Raw genomic sequence first — 20,855 nt, 5'->3', positions numbered from 1 at the left:
ATCATTTCTGCCTTTTATTTCCTGAACTATTTCACATGCATGCCTCATTATTTTAGCCTATGCATGTTTACCCAGTTGTCTGGATTTCTAGCTTGAATGAATTTCCTCTTCTAATGACCTCGTGGCAAACATCTTAAGGACAAAGAAAATTGCAGCTGCACATCTGGCCGAACACAGCAAAGGTAAACCTTTATTTATATGATCAAAAATGTCAGTTTTGTGACATTTCAGTGCAGGAACAACAACAAAAAGAGACATTTTTTGAAAAAAGTGAATGAATAAATAATAAAAGCAGAATGTTTTACTATGGAACACTGTGGCCTTTGTTTGCTGGCCATACTTGCATCACAAACAACTGTCAATTGTTTGACAAAAGGCAGCAAAAAACAGCACACTAAAGCCAACAACGTTTTTACCCTCGACAGAGACAGATTTGTCCATGTGTTCATAACGTTTTCTCTGAAAAGAACCATGCTGAGTATCACACACAGCAGTTGGTTAATGAATTGCAAAGTCACTGGAAATTAATTTGCAGATATTTCAAGACTTGGAGCGAACAGAGCAAGCGGGGCGAATGCAGATTGCAACGTTTATCTGGGATACAAATTACAGCACCTACTTCAAGAAATCAATCCAAGAACTCGTTCGGCATCTCAAGGCCAAAATTTATCAATGAAATAAACAAAGGCGTGTAGCGTAACATCATCAACGTCTCGATCATCTTGCGTGATGAATGAAACATGGAGTGGTTTGTCTGCAGATGACAATTTCAAACTCTTACATGTTTGCAATGCACCATATGTGATCCCTCAACGTAAACTATTTGTATAATGAACATGAGTCACCACAACAATGGTTTGATTGTGCCAAAGCCGTTCTTCGATGTGCTCTGCTTCTTTCTCATAGACAGGCCTTGTTGTTCTGGGCTCAAGTCGGGGCAGATGTGGACTAGAACAATAGCAGCTCCTTTTATCAGAGAGCAGGGTAGTGACACCCTCCGCGGGCACACAGGGCTCGAAAGAATGCCTGGCACCAGCCCAGTATCACTGACGCTATTGCAGGCCCACCTCATCTCCTGTGATGCCATGCAACGGAGGGGACGACACCTTCAAAGGCCAGCCCTTCGTGCTTAGAAGCGCCGAAGACTATCGAGAAGGTTTGCAGAACGTCTCCAGAGCGGACTTTGGATTGAGCGGAGAAGGACATACGTAGGCCGTCCAGACTGTAGACCACTGAACAGATCAACACCTAGAATGGCCACTGCAAGCACCTCTGGACAAAACCCCTTCGGGCTGGGCAGAAAGAAGAAGGCCCCGGGTGTCCTGGATCAAATCAGCAGGTTCTTCGGAGGAGACAAGAAGAGAAAGGGAAAGGTGAGTGTCTCTAATTTATTTATTTTTTTAGGTGTTTTTGAAATGTTGGCATGGTCAACGACAACTTCTTGTTCCAAATTCTTTGGGGAAAGTATTGAGTATGTTCAATATGGTTTAGGAGTCAGTGGTGATTGCATTTGTGTTGCATTTATGGAGATGCAGTTTATAGGCACAGAGCTCTATTTATTGAAATTCAAATGCACAGCAAATTTGCTGGCTATTCTGATATGGTTTCAATTTACCATGACTTTCGTCACTAAATAAAATTAGCATTTTTTACATCTTGGTCTACAAGACTATATTCTGCAATATGCATGCATTTCTTTATACAGTTGAAGTCAGAATTATTAAACCTCCTAAATTATTAGCCCCCTGTTTATTTTTTCCCCCAATTCTTGTTTAACAGATAATATTTTTTTTAACACATGTCTAAACATAATAGTTTTCATAACTCATTTCTAATAATTGGTTTATTTTATCTTTGCCATGATGACAATAAATAATATTTGACTAGATATATTGTCAAGACACTTCTAAACAGCTTAAAGTGACATTTAAAGACTTAACTAGGATAATTAGGTTAACTAGGCAAAGTTAGGATAATTAGGCAAGTTATTGTATAATGAGTGTTTGTTCTGCAGACTATGAAAAATATATATATATATAGCTTAAAGGGGCTAATAAGTTTGACCTTATAATGGCTTTTAAAAATATTAAAAAACTGTTTTTGTTCTTGCCAAAATAAAACTTTATTTATAAATAAAGAAACTTTTTTCTTTAAGAGATAAAACATTATCAGACATACTGTGAAATTTTCCTTGCTCTATTAAAAATCATTTGGGAAATATTAAATAAAGAAAAAAAAAATTAAGGGGGTTTAATAATTGTGATTTCAACTGTATAAGTTATTTAACATGAACAAATAAATAAATATTAAAATAGTATTTTAAGTCCTATTTCTGCATGCTTATTCACATAAAATGCAATTAAAAGTAAGTAAGTGAAAATGTATGTATATCAATAGTGGATATATATATATATATATATATATATATATATATATATATATATATATATATATATATATATATATATATATAATTTATCTTATACATTTTTCAGACTTCAGATTTCAAGTTATATCACAATATGAGAATACTTTCAGGGTCATTTAATCATTTTAAATAATTTAAATTAGTTTTAAAAAGAAATTCATTTAGGTTCAGTGATTCATAACATTTACGAGAATACACATTTGGCTTCTTTAGAAGCTATTAATCATAGCACATTGCGTCAAATGTAAAAACCAATGAATTCCCACAGCATTAAGAAGCTTTAGACTGAGCTTTTGGTTGGGCAGTCAGTGACGTTATCGTTTGCTATTTTGGGAGTGTAGAGCGACTTAATTACCTCCAATAGATCGCACTTAATCGGATACACGCTTATTTATTGTTTAATCATGTCAATGTATTTACAAAGCTGAGTTGAGGTTAGCATATTTCAATTTTCTGTTTTTACTCTTCTCCATTTGTTTATGACCTGCTTTTTGTTAATTGTTAATCAAATCAAATCAATTGTCATTGTAATCAAAATTTGTGATAATTGAACATTCAATCCAAGAAGTTGTCGTCTGAATGTATGTAGCAACTTGACTCGGACATTTCTCTTTCGTTTATTTGAAGGGTTCATTTCGTGGTCATCTATCCTCCTCTCCACAGAGACCCCACCACTCTTCCACCCGCCGTCGTGGAGACGTCAACCCTGTCGTGCATTTCTTCAGGAGCTTTGTAAGTATCCACGTCTCCTGGCATGGCTTCTTTACAAGTCCCAAACTTCAAAGAGTGATGTGAAACCAACAATAGTGGGGCCTGAAAAGAAATCAATTCGTCACAAGACCCGAGAATGATATTTTCACACCTCACTGTGTCCTCATCTTTAGCTCCAAACTGTTTGTTACTGCTTTCAAAGCACCAGACAGCAAGAAAACATTACCTCAGCCAATGTATCCAGTCAAAGAAATAGCATATTTATTTCAAAAGCTTGAGTCAAATATCAATAATACAAGCAAAGCATAAGGTTTCTTTTGCCCTAGACATGCCACATAGTGTCTAGCCAAGTTCACAGGCCAAGTTTGTCGTCATGTTCAACATGCCGCCCGTGTTTTCTTTGCTACAATAGTCCAGACTTGTTTATCTGTCAGACAGTCAACATTACACACACTTACATCACTAATGTTAGATCTTCTTCTATGTAAAAAAGAATGAGTCACTCTTTGAAAGTCAGAGATTGGCATGAAAATAAATGAATATGTGTATCTTGTATATTGTAAAAAAATATTGTCTGTAGTCAATAGCTCGTGATGATTCACATGTTTTTTTACGATTCATTTAAATGTAGCATTGCATTTTGGATCTTGATCCCACAATCTTAATGCTGAAAATTCAACTTTGAAGTTTTGAAGTGGATTTAATGACATTTTAGTAGTCCTAAATAATATATTATATAAATAATACAGAGAAAGGGAAACAAATTTAACAGAATAAAAATATGTTATATTATATATTACATCAGTGGTTCTCAACAATGTTCCTGAAGGACTACCAACATTGCATGTTTTGGATGTCTTCTCTGTCTGTCACACCTGTTACAGGTCTTTCAGACTCTGTTAATGAACTGATTATCTGAATCAGATGTGTTTGGTTAAGAAAACATGTAAAAGGTGCAGAACTGGTGGTCCTCCAAGAACGTGGTTGAGAAACAGTGTATTACATCAGCCACCCAGACAGTATGTAGTATGTAGTAAACAACTGAAAATGTCCATAAAATAATTTTGTTGAAGGGATTGTTCACCCAGAATGAAAATTCTATCGTTAATTATTCATAATACATCTTGATCAAATCTTGTTTCAGTTTTTGTATTTTGTTTATGACAAAAGAAGATATTTTAAAGAATGTTATTAATCCGGTATCCGGTACTTTGTAGCACAGTGGTCCCTCGTTATTACGTTCTAAAAATAGCTTACAATAGGCAAAAACCCACAAATAGTCTGCTTTATTTTTCGATAAAAGCTTCAGATAGACATTGACATTTTCACTTTTTTCTCTCTTGTTTATACACTCGTGTAATTGTTACGTTCCTTTAGCATGTCCAGAACTTTTTGCGCGATGGTGAGCATCTTCCTCTGCCTTTTGGGTGCTACCGTTGGTTTCTTTGATGGTGCAGAATATTTTGTCGACATTATGGGGTTTGTTGGGGAAAAACTTGCTAACATACAGTAAAGCAGTTCAGAATCACACTACTAACGATCAAAGACTTACGTAAATTTAGCAAGCTGAACGCATTCTGTACTGTACAGGGGTCATGACCAGGAGGAGATTGATTGACGATTGATTAGCCTACAGCCAATCAGGACGCAGAACACAATGCGTAATAAAAAAATCGTCAAATTGCACACACACACAAAAAAATAAAAAATAATAATAATAAATAAAATCTGTGAAACTGCAAGACTGCGAAAGGTTAACTGTATAATGGCAAGGGACCACTGTACTTCATATTTTTTGGATGCCAATGGCTACCAGTTTCAAGCATTCTTTAAAGAGCCATGAATCCCCCCTTAAAAATAAAAATAAATAAATGATCCGAGATGGGCTTGGAGCACTGCAAACAGAGGGAGGAGTGGGCTTGGCCAGCAGAGCATGTTCAAAAAGAAGGGCTTTTGTCAGTTGGCTCATCAGCTCAAGAAAAAAAAAATCTGATACAAAATGTGAGGAGATGCATGATTTTATAGGTAACAAAGTTAAAAAGCAAATAAACACACTAAGGAATTTAATGCTGTGACATCTATGGTAGACTATTCATAATTTAGTATAATATAAAACCATTTTTATATCATTGTTTGTTATATCATTGTAAAGATTATCGTTGTTATTTACTAAATGAGGAGGACTTCTCTCCTCCTCATTCTTTGGGTCTGAATGCAGACACAGTGAATAGCAGTACAGCAGGTCTCTTTGCCTATTTATTCCAACCATTAGTTCTGCAGGTAATCCGGAGGATTTTAAACATAGGCAAACACAGATATAGGCAATGTGTCTGAATGTTAACAAACTCAACTGATAAAATATGAAGTCCGCTATTCTCCAATTACTGCTCTCTCAACAAAAATGCTTGCTGCACAAAAACAGGTAGGCTGTATCAGTGGCCCTGACAGCATCATGGAGAAAGCCATGCAATAAATTCTGTGAATCATGAAAACAAACACATACAAGTCTTCATGAACAGCTAAATACTGTGTCAGAGTCATGAATAGTTAAGAAGCAGGGTCTTCTCATAGAATAAGAAAACTCAGCTATGAATAATAATGGGAAACTGACGAGTCATCACTTCACTAGCAGATTCATGCTACATAACAAATGATTTTGATCTCAAGGAATTCTCAGGCCCATGGCTCCCTTCCTTTCACAGGGCGAGTTAAGCTTGAGCTCAGGATGAGCTCAAAACTCCCTGCTGAGGCTAAGGTGAACTTCCTGAGTGTAAGACATTTAGAAAAATATGTATTTTGTCTATAATATAGAGCATATTTGGACAGTGGGAGAAAACTCACATGGACCCGGGGGGAAACATGCAAACTCCGCACAGAAATACTAGATGGCCCAGCAAGGACCCAGAGCCACTGGTATTCTTGCTGTGAGACAACACTGGTAGTCACTGGGCCACCGTGCCACCCAGTCTGGATAAAGGTGGAAGGAGGGGGATTTCTTCCAGACAAAGATAGTTGTAGAAAGGAAATGAGGATATATATAATGACTTTAAATCCTTTTATTGGAGGATGGTGATTAGCTAATGTGGGCCAGCTGGGTCAATCATGAGCATGTGCTCCTCTCGAAATTAGTTTAATATTAAAGTTCACATGAAGTAAACATCCTATTTTTTACTCATTTAAAATTTTTATATGTGTAATATTTCTTTAATCAATATTTTATATGATAAGTTTGAAGTCTTATCTCCTTGCCTCGGACTAGTTTGCAGTCTAATCTCATTCTCATTTTTTGCAATTTTCCCCTGAAGACACACAATCATTTCTGTGGAAACTAGATATGTCTGCTAGTGTTTCCCCATTACTCATGTCCTAAATTAAAAATGGCTTTCTGGGAAACACTAATTGTGTAGTTGTTTCCCAGTTATGCGAGGTTATTCATTAAAAAGATACAGTCTCTGCCTTCATTATTCATCCAAAAACTGTGAGGAAGCCTGATGAAAGTCCCCTGCAAACATCTTTAAAATGAAAAGTCTTTGTTCAAGGACTGCTTATCTTGTTTGTATTACACTGGATACTGCAATGGCTTGTTATACAGCTTTTGAATACATAAAATGACTGGATTGCAACTCTTTTTTTTTTTTTCTTTGAAGGTGTCCTCTCCTCGTCCTAAGTCGAGGGTGAGTCTTATTTGTCATTTTTCAGCTAACAAATATCTAATCCAGTTTGATTGAAATGCTTCATTTTCATGCATTCATGAAGGAAAGTGCTTTGCTTGAGCCGTAAATGAAGAGTTGGATATTTGTAACACTTTATTAGGCCACCATTGGCTTTTTTAACTGAGGTTACCACCAACGTACTATAATAATAATACAGCTAGCAGAATTGATTTGACCCATGATCATTTTCTTTGCCCTTTCCTATCCAGCAATAAAATTATAATTTGACCTGAGACGCAGAATAATCATTCTACATTCTTTTTTTTTTTTTTTTTCTTTTCATGTGCAGTGGAGAGAACTATTGGGCCTGGTACGTCACTCGTCTTTGACGTGAATCCCGTTTGTATTCACAGACTCCCTCTTAAACAGATCTGATTGCAGGAAGTCCTCTTGTCCCATGTCTCGTTTCTAATAGATGTCGCGTTCCTTAATCATCTGTTCTCTTCTTTTGTGAATTAACCAATGCATCGCTCTAATTACAGCTGCTGAACTTTTTTGCTGTGCTTCACGCGATCTTCTTGTTAACCTGTGGGATACAAGTGGATTAATTTCCTACAAAACCCATAGATTGACTGCACTTTTCAGTTAATTGAGGGCTGTTAAATGTAGGCATGTCAAACTCTTACTGAAGTTTTAGCACTATTCCATTGTGGTTTCAATTTAGCCACTTTTAATTTGAATGTAATCACTGCACATTCTGAAGGGATAGTACAACCATAAATGTAAATTTCATCATTGTTCACTCATCCTTCACATGTTCCTACCTTACTTGAGTTTCTTTTGTTGTTGTTGTTGTTGAACACAAAAGAAGATATTTTGAAGAATGCTGGTAGATATGGTAGCCAAGAGAGCTTAACATGCTTCATTTTATGAAAACAAGTGCAATTACAAAAAAAAAATCTGCAAATTGAGAAAAGGTAAAATGTTTTAAAGGTAAGTGGTTGCAAACAATATGGTCTAATGTTAAAAAAAAAAAAAAACAATTTGTAATGTTCAGCTTAATTTGTTTAAATTCAGTCCATATAAAATTGTTTGCGACCACTTATATTTAAAAAAAATTGTTAATAAAATGTTTTTTTTTTTTTTTTAGTATTACTACAGTGGCCAAGAGAGCTTAACGTGCTGCAATTTAGGAAAACACATGTTCTTACAATTTTATATTTCACAAAAATGTGGTGCATTTTCTCACAATGTAAATATTTTTAAAAAAACATGCTGCATTTCTCACAACGCAAACATGTAACGAAAACATACTGCATTTTCTCACAATGCAAACATTTCACAAAAACGTGCTGCATTTTCTCATGATGCAAACATTTTATGAAAACGTGCTGCATTTTCTCATAGCGCAAACATTTTACAAAAACATGCTGCATTTTCTCATAGCGAAAACATTTTACGAAAACACGCTGCATTTTCTCACTGTACAAACATTTTACGAAAGCATGCTGCATTTTCTAACAACGCAAACATTTTACCAAAAAGCGTTGAATTTTCTCATAACACAAACACGCTACATTTTTTCCCAATGCAAACATTTTACAAAAACGTGCTGCATTTTCTCACGATGCAAACCTTTTATGAAAACGCGCTGCATTTTTTGACAATGCAAACATTTTACGAAAACGTGTTACATTTTCTAACAACTCAAACGTTTTACAAAAACATGCTCTATTTTCTCACAACACATAAAGAACTGAACAAAATGAAAATGTTTCAAGGGGACCCAAAAAATGTGACAAACGCCACTGTGCTGTGACTATGCTCAGTGAACTTGTAGGTGATCTTTGACAGGTGAGTTTTTTGTTTATTTATTTTAATATCCAGATTCTCCTGGCTTTAATATTTATCAGCCTAAAAAGCCATAATCTAAATAGCCATGTCAGTCAAGTTTTAGGGTGCCATTGAAACATTTTCGTTGTGCTGTGAAAAAATGCCGATGTTTTCATAAATTGTTTGTATGGTGTGAAAATGCAGCGTCTTTTATCAATTGCTTTCATTGTGTGAAAATGCAGCGTGTTTTATTTCAATTGTCATTGCATTGTGAGGATTCGCAGCACATTAAGCTCTCTCAGCCACCATAGAAAACCAAAAAAACACAAAAAATTCTAAACTTTATTTACCAATTTTTTAAAGATAAGTGGTCGTAAACAATTTAGATGGGCTGATTTTAAACAAAGTAAGTTGAACATTACTACATTTTATGTTTAAATTCAGCCCATACAAATAGTTTGCAAACACAAAAATAAAAATTGTAAATAAAATGAATACTTTTTTTACTGTAGCCAGGACCTATCGACTTCCATAGAAGGAAACAAAATACTGTGGAAGCATTCTTTAAAATATCTTCTTTTGTGTTCAACATAAAGAAACTCATAATGCATAGATGATGGGGTAATTTTCATTTTGTGGTGAACTATCCCTTTAAGACACTCTTGTAAAATTAAATGTGCAAACCTATTTACATGTTATACTTATCAGTCACGTGATTTTACATTTCCACAGCTTTTAGCTGTGCTATAATGTTTGAAAGAGTGATCTCAAGCACTGAAATGATTAGAGGACTGGTTTTTTGATTGTTTTTGATTTCTTTCTTTCTGTCAACTGCATTTTTTTGCACCTTGATTGTTGCACTCTTTTTTTTTTACATTATGGAATTCCTTCTGAACCAGAGCGACTCTCTGCTTCTTGATGACTTTGAGGCAGCAAGACTTTTTCTGGTTCGCAGCCGGTAAAGCAGCTTTCTTTCTAGGGGTCTTCAAACTGTTCACTCCCCATAAACCCATTTTCCAACCCATCTACTCCTTCCCAGGTCTTGATTCACTGACTCACCAGTGCCCTCTGTGTTTCAGTCACGTGTTGTTTAACTCCACAGGCTCCAATACATGAAGGCATGCATGCAAACCGCAGACATGTTGCATTGGATACATTTTGACATTAATACCTTCTTATAGTAGCTGGAAATGTCAATAACCCCTGTTATGATTATTGGCCTTTACTGCACAGTTGTCGTCTTAAAATCATCCCTTTCTTTAATACTTGAAATCTGGCAAGCATAACATTATCTATATGTTTCAACTTACTATTGCATACTTCAAAAGTAGGCTTTTCTTTTGCTGTTGTTGCAGAAATCTGTTCTTTAAACAAAAATAAACAAGAAAATACTACATCTATAATATCTACATATTATACTATATCACAAGATTATAAGACGATTACAGTCATGGAATGTTCTCAGACTTTTGTGAGACTGCATAAAATAGATGAAGATGTCATTTTTGTGCCATCAAATTGAATAGATTGCTGGAGTCATGACTTTACATCTTCACTAATTCCTGCATTAAATTCCTGCAGGTTTTTATAGTGGGCTTTTTTTTAATTCAGGAGTGAAATAAGATCAGTGGTAAATTATCTTGACAATACTTGAAAACAACTTTTAAAACATGTTTATTTATTTATTTAGAGTTGTGTGTGCTTTACGCTGTAGAACAAGATGTCAAAATAAGGCAAAATTATATTTACCTCATCCTTTTTTCAATCTTTGATTAAAAATCTATTATATCTTTGTTGACATTTAAACTTATTTAGGTGAGTGCATTAGTACAACCAAAACAACCAAGGCAGACTACAGGGACACATTTCAGAAAGGAGGTTTAGTGAAAAATCAGTGTAAATTAACCCTGAAATAAGAGAATCTCTAGGTTTTCCCTTTTAAAAAAATCAAGAAAGTAGGGTAATTCAAGCCTGTTTCTGAAAGAGAGGCAACTTTTATTTAAGAGTCAGTTACTGTGGTAATTTACTCTGTGAACCTAACCTGGTCAGAAGCAGATTTTATTCTCTAAAGTCTGAGTTTCTGTCAGTCTCCTTCTTTTTAAAGACAAAGCAGTAGTTCTTGTCTTAGCCTTAGTCATTCATTAGCTGTTTGCGAATGTGAATGGGCTCTATGAATAGCTAGAGTTTTAAAGCCAACGATAAACTTCCGATGAAAGATTAATGTGACTATTTTCAATATCACAAAGGTGTTTTTACAGCATCGCTGTTGTAATGTAATTACGATACATTCACTTAAATAGACTTAAGCATTCATTTAGTTGTTCAAGCGTCAAACAAGATGAAAGACTTTTGTAACCACAAGCATTTTCAGTAACAACTGAAGTAACAACAAAAAGCGTGAGACGCAGAGCACAGATGCTTTTGATTCTGAAGGTAATTAATAGCATAATAACACTAATACTCAAATGGTTATGGTGTTTTAAAATGTACAAAACAACATTTAAGATGTTTTACAATGTGCTCAGCCTGCTAGTTTGTCTATTCTCACACAGTTTTATGATTACATGATCTCTTTTTGCAAAATCACATGACTTTTTAAATGCACATACTGGAATTTGATCGGTAAAAGTGTTTCCATCGTAGTTTGTGTGCATCTTCTCTTATCAAATAAAAAGTTTATCCTACTCAGTTACGCGCAAGTTTTTTATGCGCTTTTTCAAAATTGATGTGCATCTCAGGGTTTCCATCAACCGGTTTTTATGCGCATATCCAAAATGCTAATAAAAATGGGTGGATGGAAACGTAGCTACTGCGTACATTTCAGTGACACAAAGAACAAAGATACCAGAATGGCTTGTCCTTTTTTAATGAATAATTAGCTTAACTTTACTGACCTTCGACAGGGACATGTACTGTAACTAGATGAATGGGATTATTACTCATTCTAAAAATGTTTTTAGTACTGCTTACATTTTAAATGCCATATCAATCTCGACCACTTGACCAATAAAAAGGCATACACACAAATGCACTTTTAAATCTTTTAAAAGCTCAATTTCACAAATGTTATCTCAAACTGATCAACGTGTGTAAAAGTGGAAACCTTGAATTTAACATTTTCACTGAACACTAAGTTAAGATTGCAGTATATGCATACTTGTTTGGTCTAATTTGTGGTAGAAACTATGCAGTAGCCTATTTTATAATGTAATGCAATTACATCTGAAATAACTTTAAAATAATGGCCAATCCCCCCTTTTTCAGGTGAAAAGTCTGTAAACGTCACGCATTACATTATCTTTTTTTTTGTTATAGTTAAATACTTTAAACATTTTTAACATAAACTTACGCATTACCTTGAGCAGCTGTTTTCCCATGCTGTCTCTGTTTCACTTATACAGTGGTGTTGCTTTTGTAAATATATGGTCATATTTGCTATAACTTTGCATGAGCACACCAAGTTCAGCTGGAGAAAAAAATGCTGATCTCTTTTTTTCTAATGTTGTCATGGTGACTCGTTATATCTGCGCTCCATTAATAATTGTCCTTTTCATAGTCGCGGTGTGTGCAATTATCTCAATTATGCTGCGGTCACACTAGAGTTTGTGCATGCTAAATTCTGTTGTACAACACTACAAAAAAAGGGGCGTGATTAAACTAGATGATTAGACATTTAAAAAGCGAGAGATTGACCCATGTTTTAAATTTTTCTACAGGGAAATTATGTTTTGATCTTCGATTAGTTTAATGCAATCATGCAATGCAGTTTTGCAGGTCAGAGTTTACCAAGCTTGAACTTTCCAACGCAGCAACCTGTGAAACTTGTCGCACGAGCTTACGTTTCTGTCTGATGCATTTGCGTAGGTATGAATGGAAGTTTATAGTGAGAAAAGTCCAGCTTGACCGCATCTTTAAGCTGTGGTCACATTAAAGTTTGAGCTTGCAAAATTCTGTAGTATGGCACTGCAAAAAGTGTCAGGATTAAATAAGACGATTAGACATTTAAAAAAGCAAGCGATGGGACCATATTTTAAATATTTCTGTTAGAGAGATCATGTTTTTATCCTCGATTGGTCTCACGCAGTCAAGTGATGCAATTTCACAGGTCAGAGTTTATCAAGCTGGAAATTTGCAATGCAGCAAACTGCAAAACTTATCTCACAAGCTTGCATTTCTGGTCTGACGCATTCGCGTGCATATGAATGGAAGTCTATGGGGAAAAAAGTCCAGTGTGACCGCAGCTTTGGTCTACTCAGACTTGATTGACCTAACTCAGATCAGCTGTTCTGAAACCGAAAACTTTGAGTTTTAATCTCTCAGTAAGTCAACTCAGAGTTCAAGTTTAAAGTCCGAGTTAGTTGAACCTCCTTTCTGAAACAGGCCCCAGGACTGTATGCTTGTTTGTTTTACAAGTCATTTTACCATCAAAGTCCTTGACATTCATATAACAGCTTTTAAGTCATTTTTTTCTGTAAAACAAACAAACAAACAGATTTTGAGAGCTATATTTAATACATTTTAATAATAGTCTTGTGAAAATTTTACAGAATCTTAAGGATTTTGGTGCCACTGCTGCTTGACTCAAAGTGCACTAAATTATAAGTAAATGAGTTTTGAAAATGGCAATCATTTTGATGTCTTTTATCCTTTAAATCCACAAATTTGACACTAGTTTACATTTATGTTTTAGATAATAATAATAATAATAATAATAATAATAACTATTATTATTATTATTATTATTATTATTATTATTATTGTTGTTTTATTATTAATAATAATTATCAATTTTAACATTATTATTAATATAAATACATATATAAATATTATTTATTATTATTTTTAATATTTAAAATTTACTAGAACTATGTTAAGCTGTTTTGACACAACCTACATTGTAAAAAGCACTACATAAATAAACATGAATTGAATTACTATTATCAAAATATAATACAGTTATTTCACATTTATATTTAAAGTAGTATTTTTTTATCAAAGGTTTTTTTTTTCTTTTTTTCAGTAGCCTAATAATTGGTCAACTAAATATAAATGTAATATATCAACTGCATAAATATAATTTAATAATGTAAAACTACAAAATACAAATCACATCCTGGAACAACACAAATGCCTAAATAAGAATGCATTGTTAAATTAAAATACTGTACACTGATTTCATTGTTTGAGTGTTGATATTTAAAGCTGAACAAAATCATTGAGCATGATGTCATACATCAACATTTGTAATGCCCATTTTGACATAATTTTACCAAGAACAAAATTTTTTTTACCAGTGTATCATTTAAGCACACTGGCCTCCTCTCCTGTTCATAAACCATGTGTTTTAGGCTTCCCCGTCAGCACGCGGCTCGGAGAGCATTAGATCGCCACAGAGACGCAGAAGGGAACAGAACACACTTTCCAGAATCTTCAACCTGGTGAGCCAAAAGCAGCACAAAAGAAGTCAGCGAAGACTGTCATACAGCATTTTAAATCTATTTTAAGCCATCTAAAAGAGGATATTCTTATTTCATCGTAATTACGGTTTATCCAATGCAGCTATTCAAACATATACAAAGAACGTCGAGATGTAATTAAGTCAATTAAAAATTTCGATAGCATAGTATATTGCTTTGAAACCATCTAGGACTCTCTTTTTGTGTTCAGAGGCATGTGACAATGTAATTGTCCTTGATCATATTGACTGCTTCTGTTTCTGACCCAAAGTCACCCTCAATATGCAAGTCCAATTATATCCATCTCTCTGCAAAGTAATGACACCAACCCTGTCAGCAAGGCCTGCGCAGACTTTTAGCAGTCATTGAGGGTTATTTATTCACTCAAGCCTTTCAAAATCAATATTTATTTAAGGTATAAAGAAGACCCGTCACATCTGTTTCAATTTTACAGTGAGCGTTGAGTCTTACCATGTGCCCTTACCTTACTTATGTTTGGTTAGCCATTGAACATCTCATCATAACAAGCATTTTGAACTTTTGCCAGGTGCAGGGCACATTCACATCTCTTCATGCTCGTGCTTATTGATTCCCAATGAGATTTGATTTTCAGTGGATTAAGGAACATCATCTGCTCCTGAAAGGAATCGTTCACATTGAAATGAAGATTCTGTCTTGTGTCTTTCCAAACCTGTAAGACTTTTCTTGCTTGGAAGGAAATTAGAGATGTTAATCAGGATGTCTGAGGTGCTTTTTCTTTATATAATGAAAGTAGATGGAGACCAACATGACAGTATAAGGAAATGAAACATTAAGAAACTGGTCCATATGATTCTCAAAGTATATTTAGATTTCTTTGAAGTCATTTAAGGCTTCAATTTAACTTTATGTAACCTCAAAATGGGATGATTATTTATTTAAATTATATTGAAACAATAAACATAGATCCTTATTTGACCCAAATATATATAGTCCCCCCTAGGGGGAATTGTATACATAAAAACTTGATGGTCTAAATAGCTTATAATTGTAATTTTTTTTGCAATTAAATGACATACACTGCAAAAAATTATTTTCTTACTTAAATGTCTTTTTGTCTGGTCCAACTATCTAACTATTTTAAATCAAGATGAATTTTCTAGTCAAGCAAAACGTATTGCCTTGTTTTAAGAAAAAATATGCCAAATTTAATTCAGTTTTTTCTTAAAACAAGCAAAATAATATGCCAGTGGGGTAAGCAAAATAAAAATAATGTCGAAAGGAAAAACAGGATTATTTTGCTTACCCCATTGGCAGATTATTTTGCTTTTTTAAGGAAAAACTCACTTAATATTGGCATATTATTTCTTAAAACAGGACAATATGTTGTTGGTATGTTGCCAGACTGTCTGCAGTTTCTAAAATATAACTCAAATGAACATTTTACTTCAAACGAGTACCTATTATTGCAAATGCAAAGAATTGATAACCAATTTCAAGCTCTTCCTTTTTTCCAAAGCTATATTAGCAGGTATTTGGTCTATTTTTAAAAATGCTACTGTGATAACTTTAGACATTTGACATCAGAACGCTGATGCTCACATTTAACTCAAATCATCAACCTCATCTGCTCTCTTGGCTAATTTCCTTTTTTCCTCTCTTTTGCACTTTTTACAAGACAATCTCTCCTGAACAGAGGACACAATCAAATCAGCCTGGCTCTCCTCCTCCATTATGCTGTACAACTAGAACGCTGAGTGCTCAGATCACTCTTTTAGAAATGTAGCAGAGCTTGTTATGGCTGGGTAATGCTCTTACAATATAGATGACACAACATTGTGTGCTTTTTATTATTAGTTTTGACATTGACTGTCTGTCCCTCACTCATTCTGCTGATGCTATGTGCCATTTCTGTGCAAGCTTCAGCATTTATTTTTTCCGTAATATGCGCAGGGGTGTAAAAAGTACCCTAATATGATACTCAAGTAAAATGCAGATGCTAAGTGAAAATTTGAGTCAATTATCTCGCTGTAAGTATACTTGAGTTAAAGTAAAAAGTACAACTTTAAAATGTTACTAAACATTGAAAAAAAAGTTCTAGCAAATGAAACATTTGTTATTTAATATTGGGGTTATTCCATCAAATAATGATTTCTTAAGGCTTACCTTTCTTAATTCTGAAATTATACTATTGGTTTTGTGTCGTCTAAAAATGAATATGTCTAAAAACATGGCACTATTTTTGCATTTATCAGGGTATCTGCGGGGTCTTAAAAGGTCTCAAAATGTCTTAAATTTCAAAAGCTAGATTTTAGGCCTTAAAAAGTCTTAAGTCTACTGAAATGTTGTGCTACAGGTCCTTAATCTTTCTTTAACAGGTCTTTATTTTCCTGTTTTTGTTTTTTTTTTCTTTTTAATTGTATTATTATTGTACAAAAGGCTGAAGTAATTGACAGCTATGTTTTGTTCTACTCTTGGTAAGGGTTATAGCATTTGTGAATGGATTTATTTGAAAATTAATAAAAACAAATATTTAAAAAATATTATTGAAAAACAAAAATACTAAATTATTATTATTGTATTGTTGTTTTTATAATTTTTGCATAGGGCAAGTGAAAATCTTTTCTAACTGGAATATTCGAAAAAAAAAAAAATCCTTAGCATTTAACCATGTGTAAGTCTAAAAATTAAATTTATAATGGTCTTAAAAATGTCTTAAAATCTTCAGAAACCCTGACTTATATTCACACGCTGAAAAGTATACAATATTGCAATTTAAAATTCAGAATATATGCCATCAATAATAGAATGTCAAAAATATATTTACACATAACAACAATTCATAAGTTGAGAGAACTTTTCTTGTGGTCTCTTTATTTTTTCCACAGATGTTTAACAAGCTAAAACAATGCTGTGTAGTAAAATAGTAAAAAAAAAAAACTAATTTACATTTTGTCAGATAAGTATTTAATTCATAATTGTACAATTTCAATTGTGTAAATATGTAACATTTTTAAAAGCCAAAGTAACATTTTTCTTAAGGCCAAAGGCTATTGGGTGGATGAGAAATTCATACTAAAATTTGTACTAAATTCGTACCAAGAAATTCGTACCAAATGCGGTCATAAAAATGTATACGAATTTGCCACCAATCAAAAAGTTATGAATAACCGTAAAATTGCATTGGCCAAAATACACATAACTAATTGTCTATTTATCATATTTAATGTAAATAAGATGGGGAAAAAAATAGCAAATCTAACTAGTCTAATTTTTAGGTTTCAATAAAATAGTAAGAAGTTAAATGTTTCCTCTTTAGAAAAGTCAGTGCAAGAGTTCACACTTAGATAATGCTTGACTATATAAGCAAGTTTGGCATGCTGTCCTGGGAGAGAACCCTGAGCTTGGTAATAGATGGGCCTAAGGCTCCCGCCTGGTCACTAAGCATTATGAGGGAAATGAGATCAGGTTGTTCTCGATAGCTTCCCAAAATAGACCACTAGCTGCGCTAGTTTGTAGTAAGTGCTTGTGACTTTAACTTTTGTTGCATGGTTTTTGAGTGTGGGAGGAAACCGGAGTACCCGGGGAAAACCCAAGCGAACACGGGGAGAACATGCAAACTCCGCACAGAGAGTATAGGTTGGCTTAGCTAGTGTTGAACCAGCGACCTCCTTGCTGTGGGGCAACAGTGCTAGCCACCGAGCCACCGTGTCGCCCTAACTGAAGAGGAGAGAGAAGGGATGGATAGGGGGGGGGTTTCCAAAACAAAGATTAGGAATGAAGTTTAGACTGGATATTTATATTGAATTTAGAGTGATCCAATTGGCTAGTTAGTGATTAGTGATAGGGATCAGCTGTAGTCAATCCTATCATGTGCTCCTCTTGTAATTAGTTTAAGAAACTTCACTTAGAATTGTAAGACGCAAACCCTAACCCTAATGCATGAAGTACAAAAACACCCAAAATAATTCTTCTATACAGTAAAGAAGTCAAATTACTCAAGTATTTTACACCCCTGATTATATGTTTCAAAACTAATTTTGCATAATCCAACAGCGCCGTTGAGAATGTTTCAACAATGATGATGACCACACTGGTTTTCTTCTATAATCTCAGGGAGAAAGCCGATCTCGCTCTCCACCCAAACGCTGGAGCACCATCTTCTGAGCCCTTCTCCAAGCAGGAAAACACTGAGATGGAAGAGAGTGAAATGGACGGGAAGCAAAAACTTGAGAGGGAGGATGTCTGCCCTACAGACTCACCAGTCGCAGCGAGTTTAACAGACTAACATTGGCCATCTTCGCTTCCTAGATAGAGATACAATCCAAGTATCTGTTGCTACATGCCTGCAGGGTTACAGAAGCACGTGTTGACTGTATGTGTGCAAACTTGCTGTAATAATTGTCAATGGTCAGGTGATGCGATACGTCTTGTAAGTCTCCCTTTAAAATTTAGCTGGTGATCAATTTCAACATATACAAAGAGCAAAAACTCATACAAAAGGTTTGAAACAATTAGACAGAGTATTTCTCTTTTTTAAAATCCCTGAACCAACCAGATGAATCATTTGATCATTCTGAATTGGTCTTATATGTGTTTCACAAAATGGATTGCTTATATGCTCTCCAGCATTTGATGTGTGGCATTTATTCTATGTTATACTGCCTCTCCATGGTTTTCTTGAGATCCATGTTCAACCTCATGTGATGTGCATTTCTGTATGTTTATGTTCACTGTGGTCTTTGTGTTGCATTCTATATTGGTTATTTACTTTATACCAGGAATTTGTATATAGGAATCTTTATTGAGTTTTAATTAATGCAAAAAATATATGATGACCAGTTAACTACATTAAATTTGATTCATTTTGAGAAATGATTTAGCTCTTAATCAGGACCATGCCTTAAAATGATTAAAAACAGACTAAAAACACAATTTTGTGGACTAGGGAATATATTCTAAGCATGTATGTGGCTTGGATTGTATGCCCTCAGATGTTGCACTGCAGTATGTGTGTTAAAACCACCTGTAAATGTTGTCTGCGTCATTACATGTGCAATTTTGGTGTTATTTTAGAAAGGTCTCGTAATTACCAGGGGTAGGATTAATATTTAAATAACAGACATGCAGAAATCTAGGACAAAGAGTCAGTGGGAGCATAAAGGAAAGGATATGAAAAAAGGAAGGAAAACCTGAAAGTGCAAGAAGGATAATGTTGGAAATGCTAAATGAGGACTTCTGAAAGAGTAAGGTGGAGTTTATTCAGCTGATTTTTTTTTTCTTTTTCTGTGTTGTATCTCATGTCTTAATATCGTTCATTGTTCTGTGTCTCATATACTCTGCCTGTATGGACTGTTTCTGAAATAGTGCTGAATAAACATTAGGTCAAATATTCTCCCTGTCAGCGCTGGATTTGTCTCCAAAATGGTGCTACACTTTCTAAAATGCACAGGATATTCTGAAGTGGCCAGGTCTTCTGATGTAATATCTTTAACCCTCTCTAGTAACGATAAATAAAGAATCAGAAATGTATACATTGTTTGTGTGTATGTTGTTCATCCTCTAAAGGTTCTCTGAAACATGTATCAAGAGTGCTTCTGTTCTTGTTTTATTTTAATTGCACATTTTATATTTATTTTGACCGATAGTACACTACAGTTACTATGGTATAAATACAGCACCGCAAAATACAAAATAAAGAGACCAACTTAGAATGTCCCTCATTAATTTTAGAATGTTCTGATCAGCTGTAAAATACAAAAATACGCTGATCTTTTCTCTTTTAAGGGGTATATTATGCTGTCTCTGTCACCATCTTGTGAATGAACAACGTCTATTGTCTTTGCTCTGCTCAATGACAGGCTGATGGATGTCAATGCACTGTATCTCAGAAAGTATAAATATTTAAAAGTAGGCACTATCCTTATAAACAAACTGCATAGATGCAATCTAAACAACTACATTCTCATCTAAAAAAAGCCTCAAAAGTACATTATGTTGTCCAACAGCTGCAATATTTGCAAACTGTAGTGAGTTTATTGATGCGCTGTCACTCTATATGGGTGGAGTACTACATAAGGGTGAGGAGGCCATACAAATTCTGATATTGCAGAATATTGAACAGCTATCAGATTTGAGAACCAGACATAACTGTTGTACAACTGGAAATACAGAAATACATTTACAGTCAATCTGAAATTATTTACAGCCCAAACAAATTCTGATTTAAAGTTACTTTAATTCAACCAGCAATTTTATTTTTGACCCCAAATAACAAGCTTCTCCCACAAGATAATAAGATGATGTACAAGAGACATCCATGTGGAAATGTTTTTATTTATATTTGAAAAAAACATTTTTTTTTTTTTGGAAAACTCTTATTGAGTAGCTTTTTGCATCCACTAGTCTCCACTAGTATTTTTGTCCATTCATTTTTAGAAATGAGCACAGAATCATTCAGATTGGAAGGTCTCCTTACCATAATCTTGATCATTAGTCCTCTCCACAGATTCCCAATTGGATTTAAGTCAGGGCTCTGACTGGGCCACTGCAAAATGCCAATGTTTTTGTCTGTCAACCATTTCTTCACCACTTTTGCTGTGTTTTAGGTTGTTGTCATGCTGGTGTCCAAGGCTTAGTCTCTATGCAGGCTGTGATGTTATTTAAATATTTGAAATAGATCATAAAAGGTTTTTCAAAATTGTCTTAAGACAAGAATTGATGTTATTTAATAGCCATATCATTGTATGATGGACAGCAAGAATTGCTATAAAAGCATCCAGATGGAAGTTTGGG

At 34.3% G+C, this 20,855-nt stretch overlaps 1 protein-coding gene across 2 annotated transcripts; it reads left to right on the top strand.

The window, feature by feature from the left end:
- Positions 1 to 1,160: 1,160 nt before the first annotated feature.
- mbpa (myelin basic protein a) lies at positions 1,161 to 19,590 on the top strand. 2 transcript variants are annotated; one of them, XM_001340280.6, is made up of 6 exons: positions 1,161 to 1,373; positions 3,056 to 3,160; positions 6,787 to 6,813; positions 7,142 to 7,162; positions 13,974 to 14,063; positions 18,177 to 19,590. In XM_001340280.6, exons 1-6 carry the CDS (start codon positions 1,254 to 1,256, stop codon positions 18,225 to 18,227), a joined length of 414 nt encoding a protein of 137 aa, XP_001340316.2. In that variant the 5' UTR covers positions 1,161 to 1,253; the 3' UTR covers positions 18,228 to 19,590. The 2 variants fall into 2 exon arrangements, with proteins under 2 accessions (XP_001340316.2, XP_073787764.1); XM_073931663.1 differs by lacking the exons at positions 7,142 to 7,162; positions 13,974 to 14,063 and having other exon boundaries at positions 3,092 to 3,160.
- Positions 19,591 to 20,855: the final 1,265 nt, after the last annotated feature.

The sequence above is a fragment of the Danio rerio genome, chromosome 19 (genome assembly GCF_049306965.1).
Source record: "Danio rerio strain Tuebingen ecotype United States chromosome 19, GRCz12tu, whole genome shotgun sequence".
Taxonomy (NCBI): Eukaryota; Metazoa; Chordata; class Actinopteri; order Cypriniformes; family Danionidae; genus Danio; species Danio rerio.
Note: the sequence above shows the minus strand (reverse complement) of the source record. Positions and strands in the feature narration are given on the sequence as shown.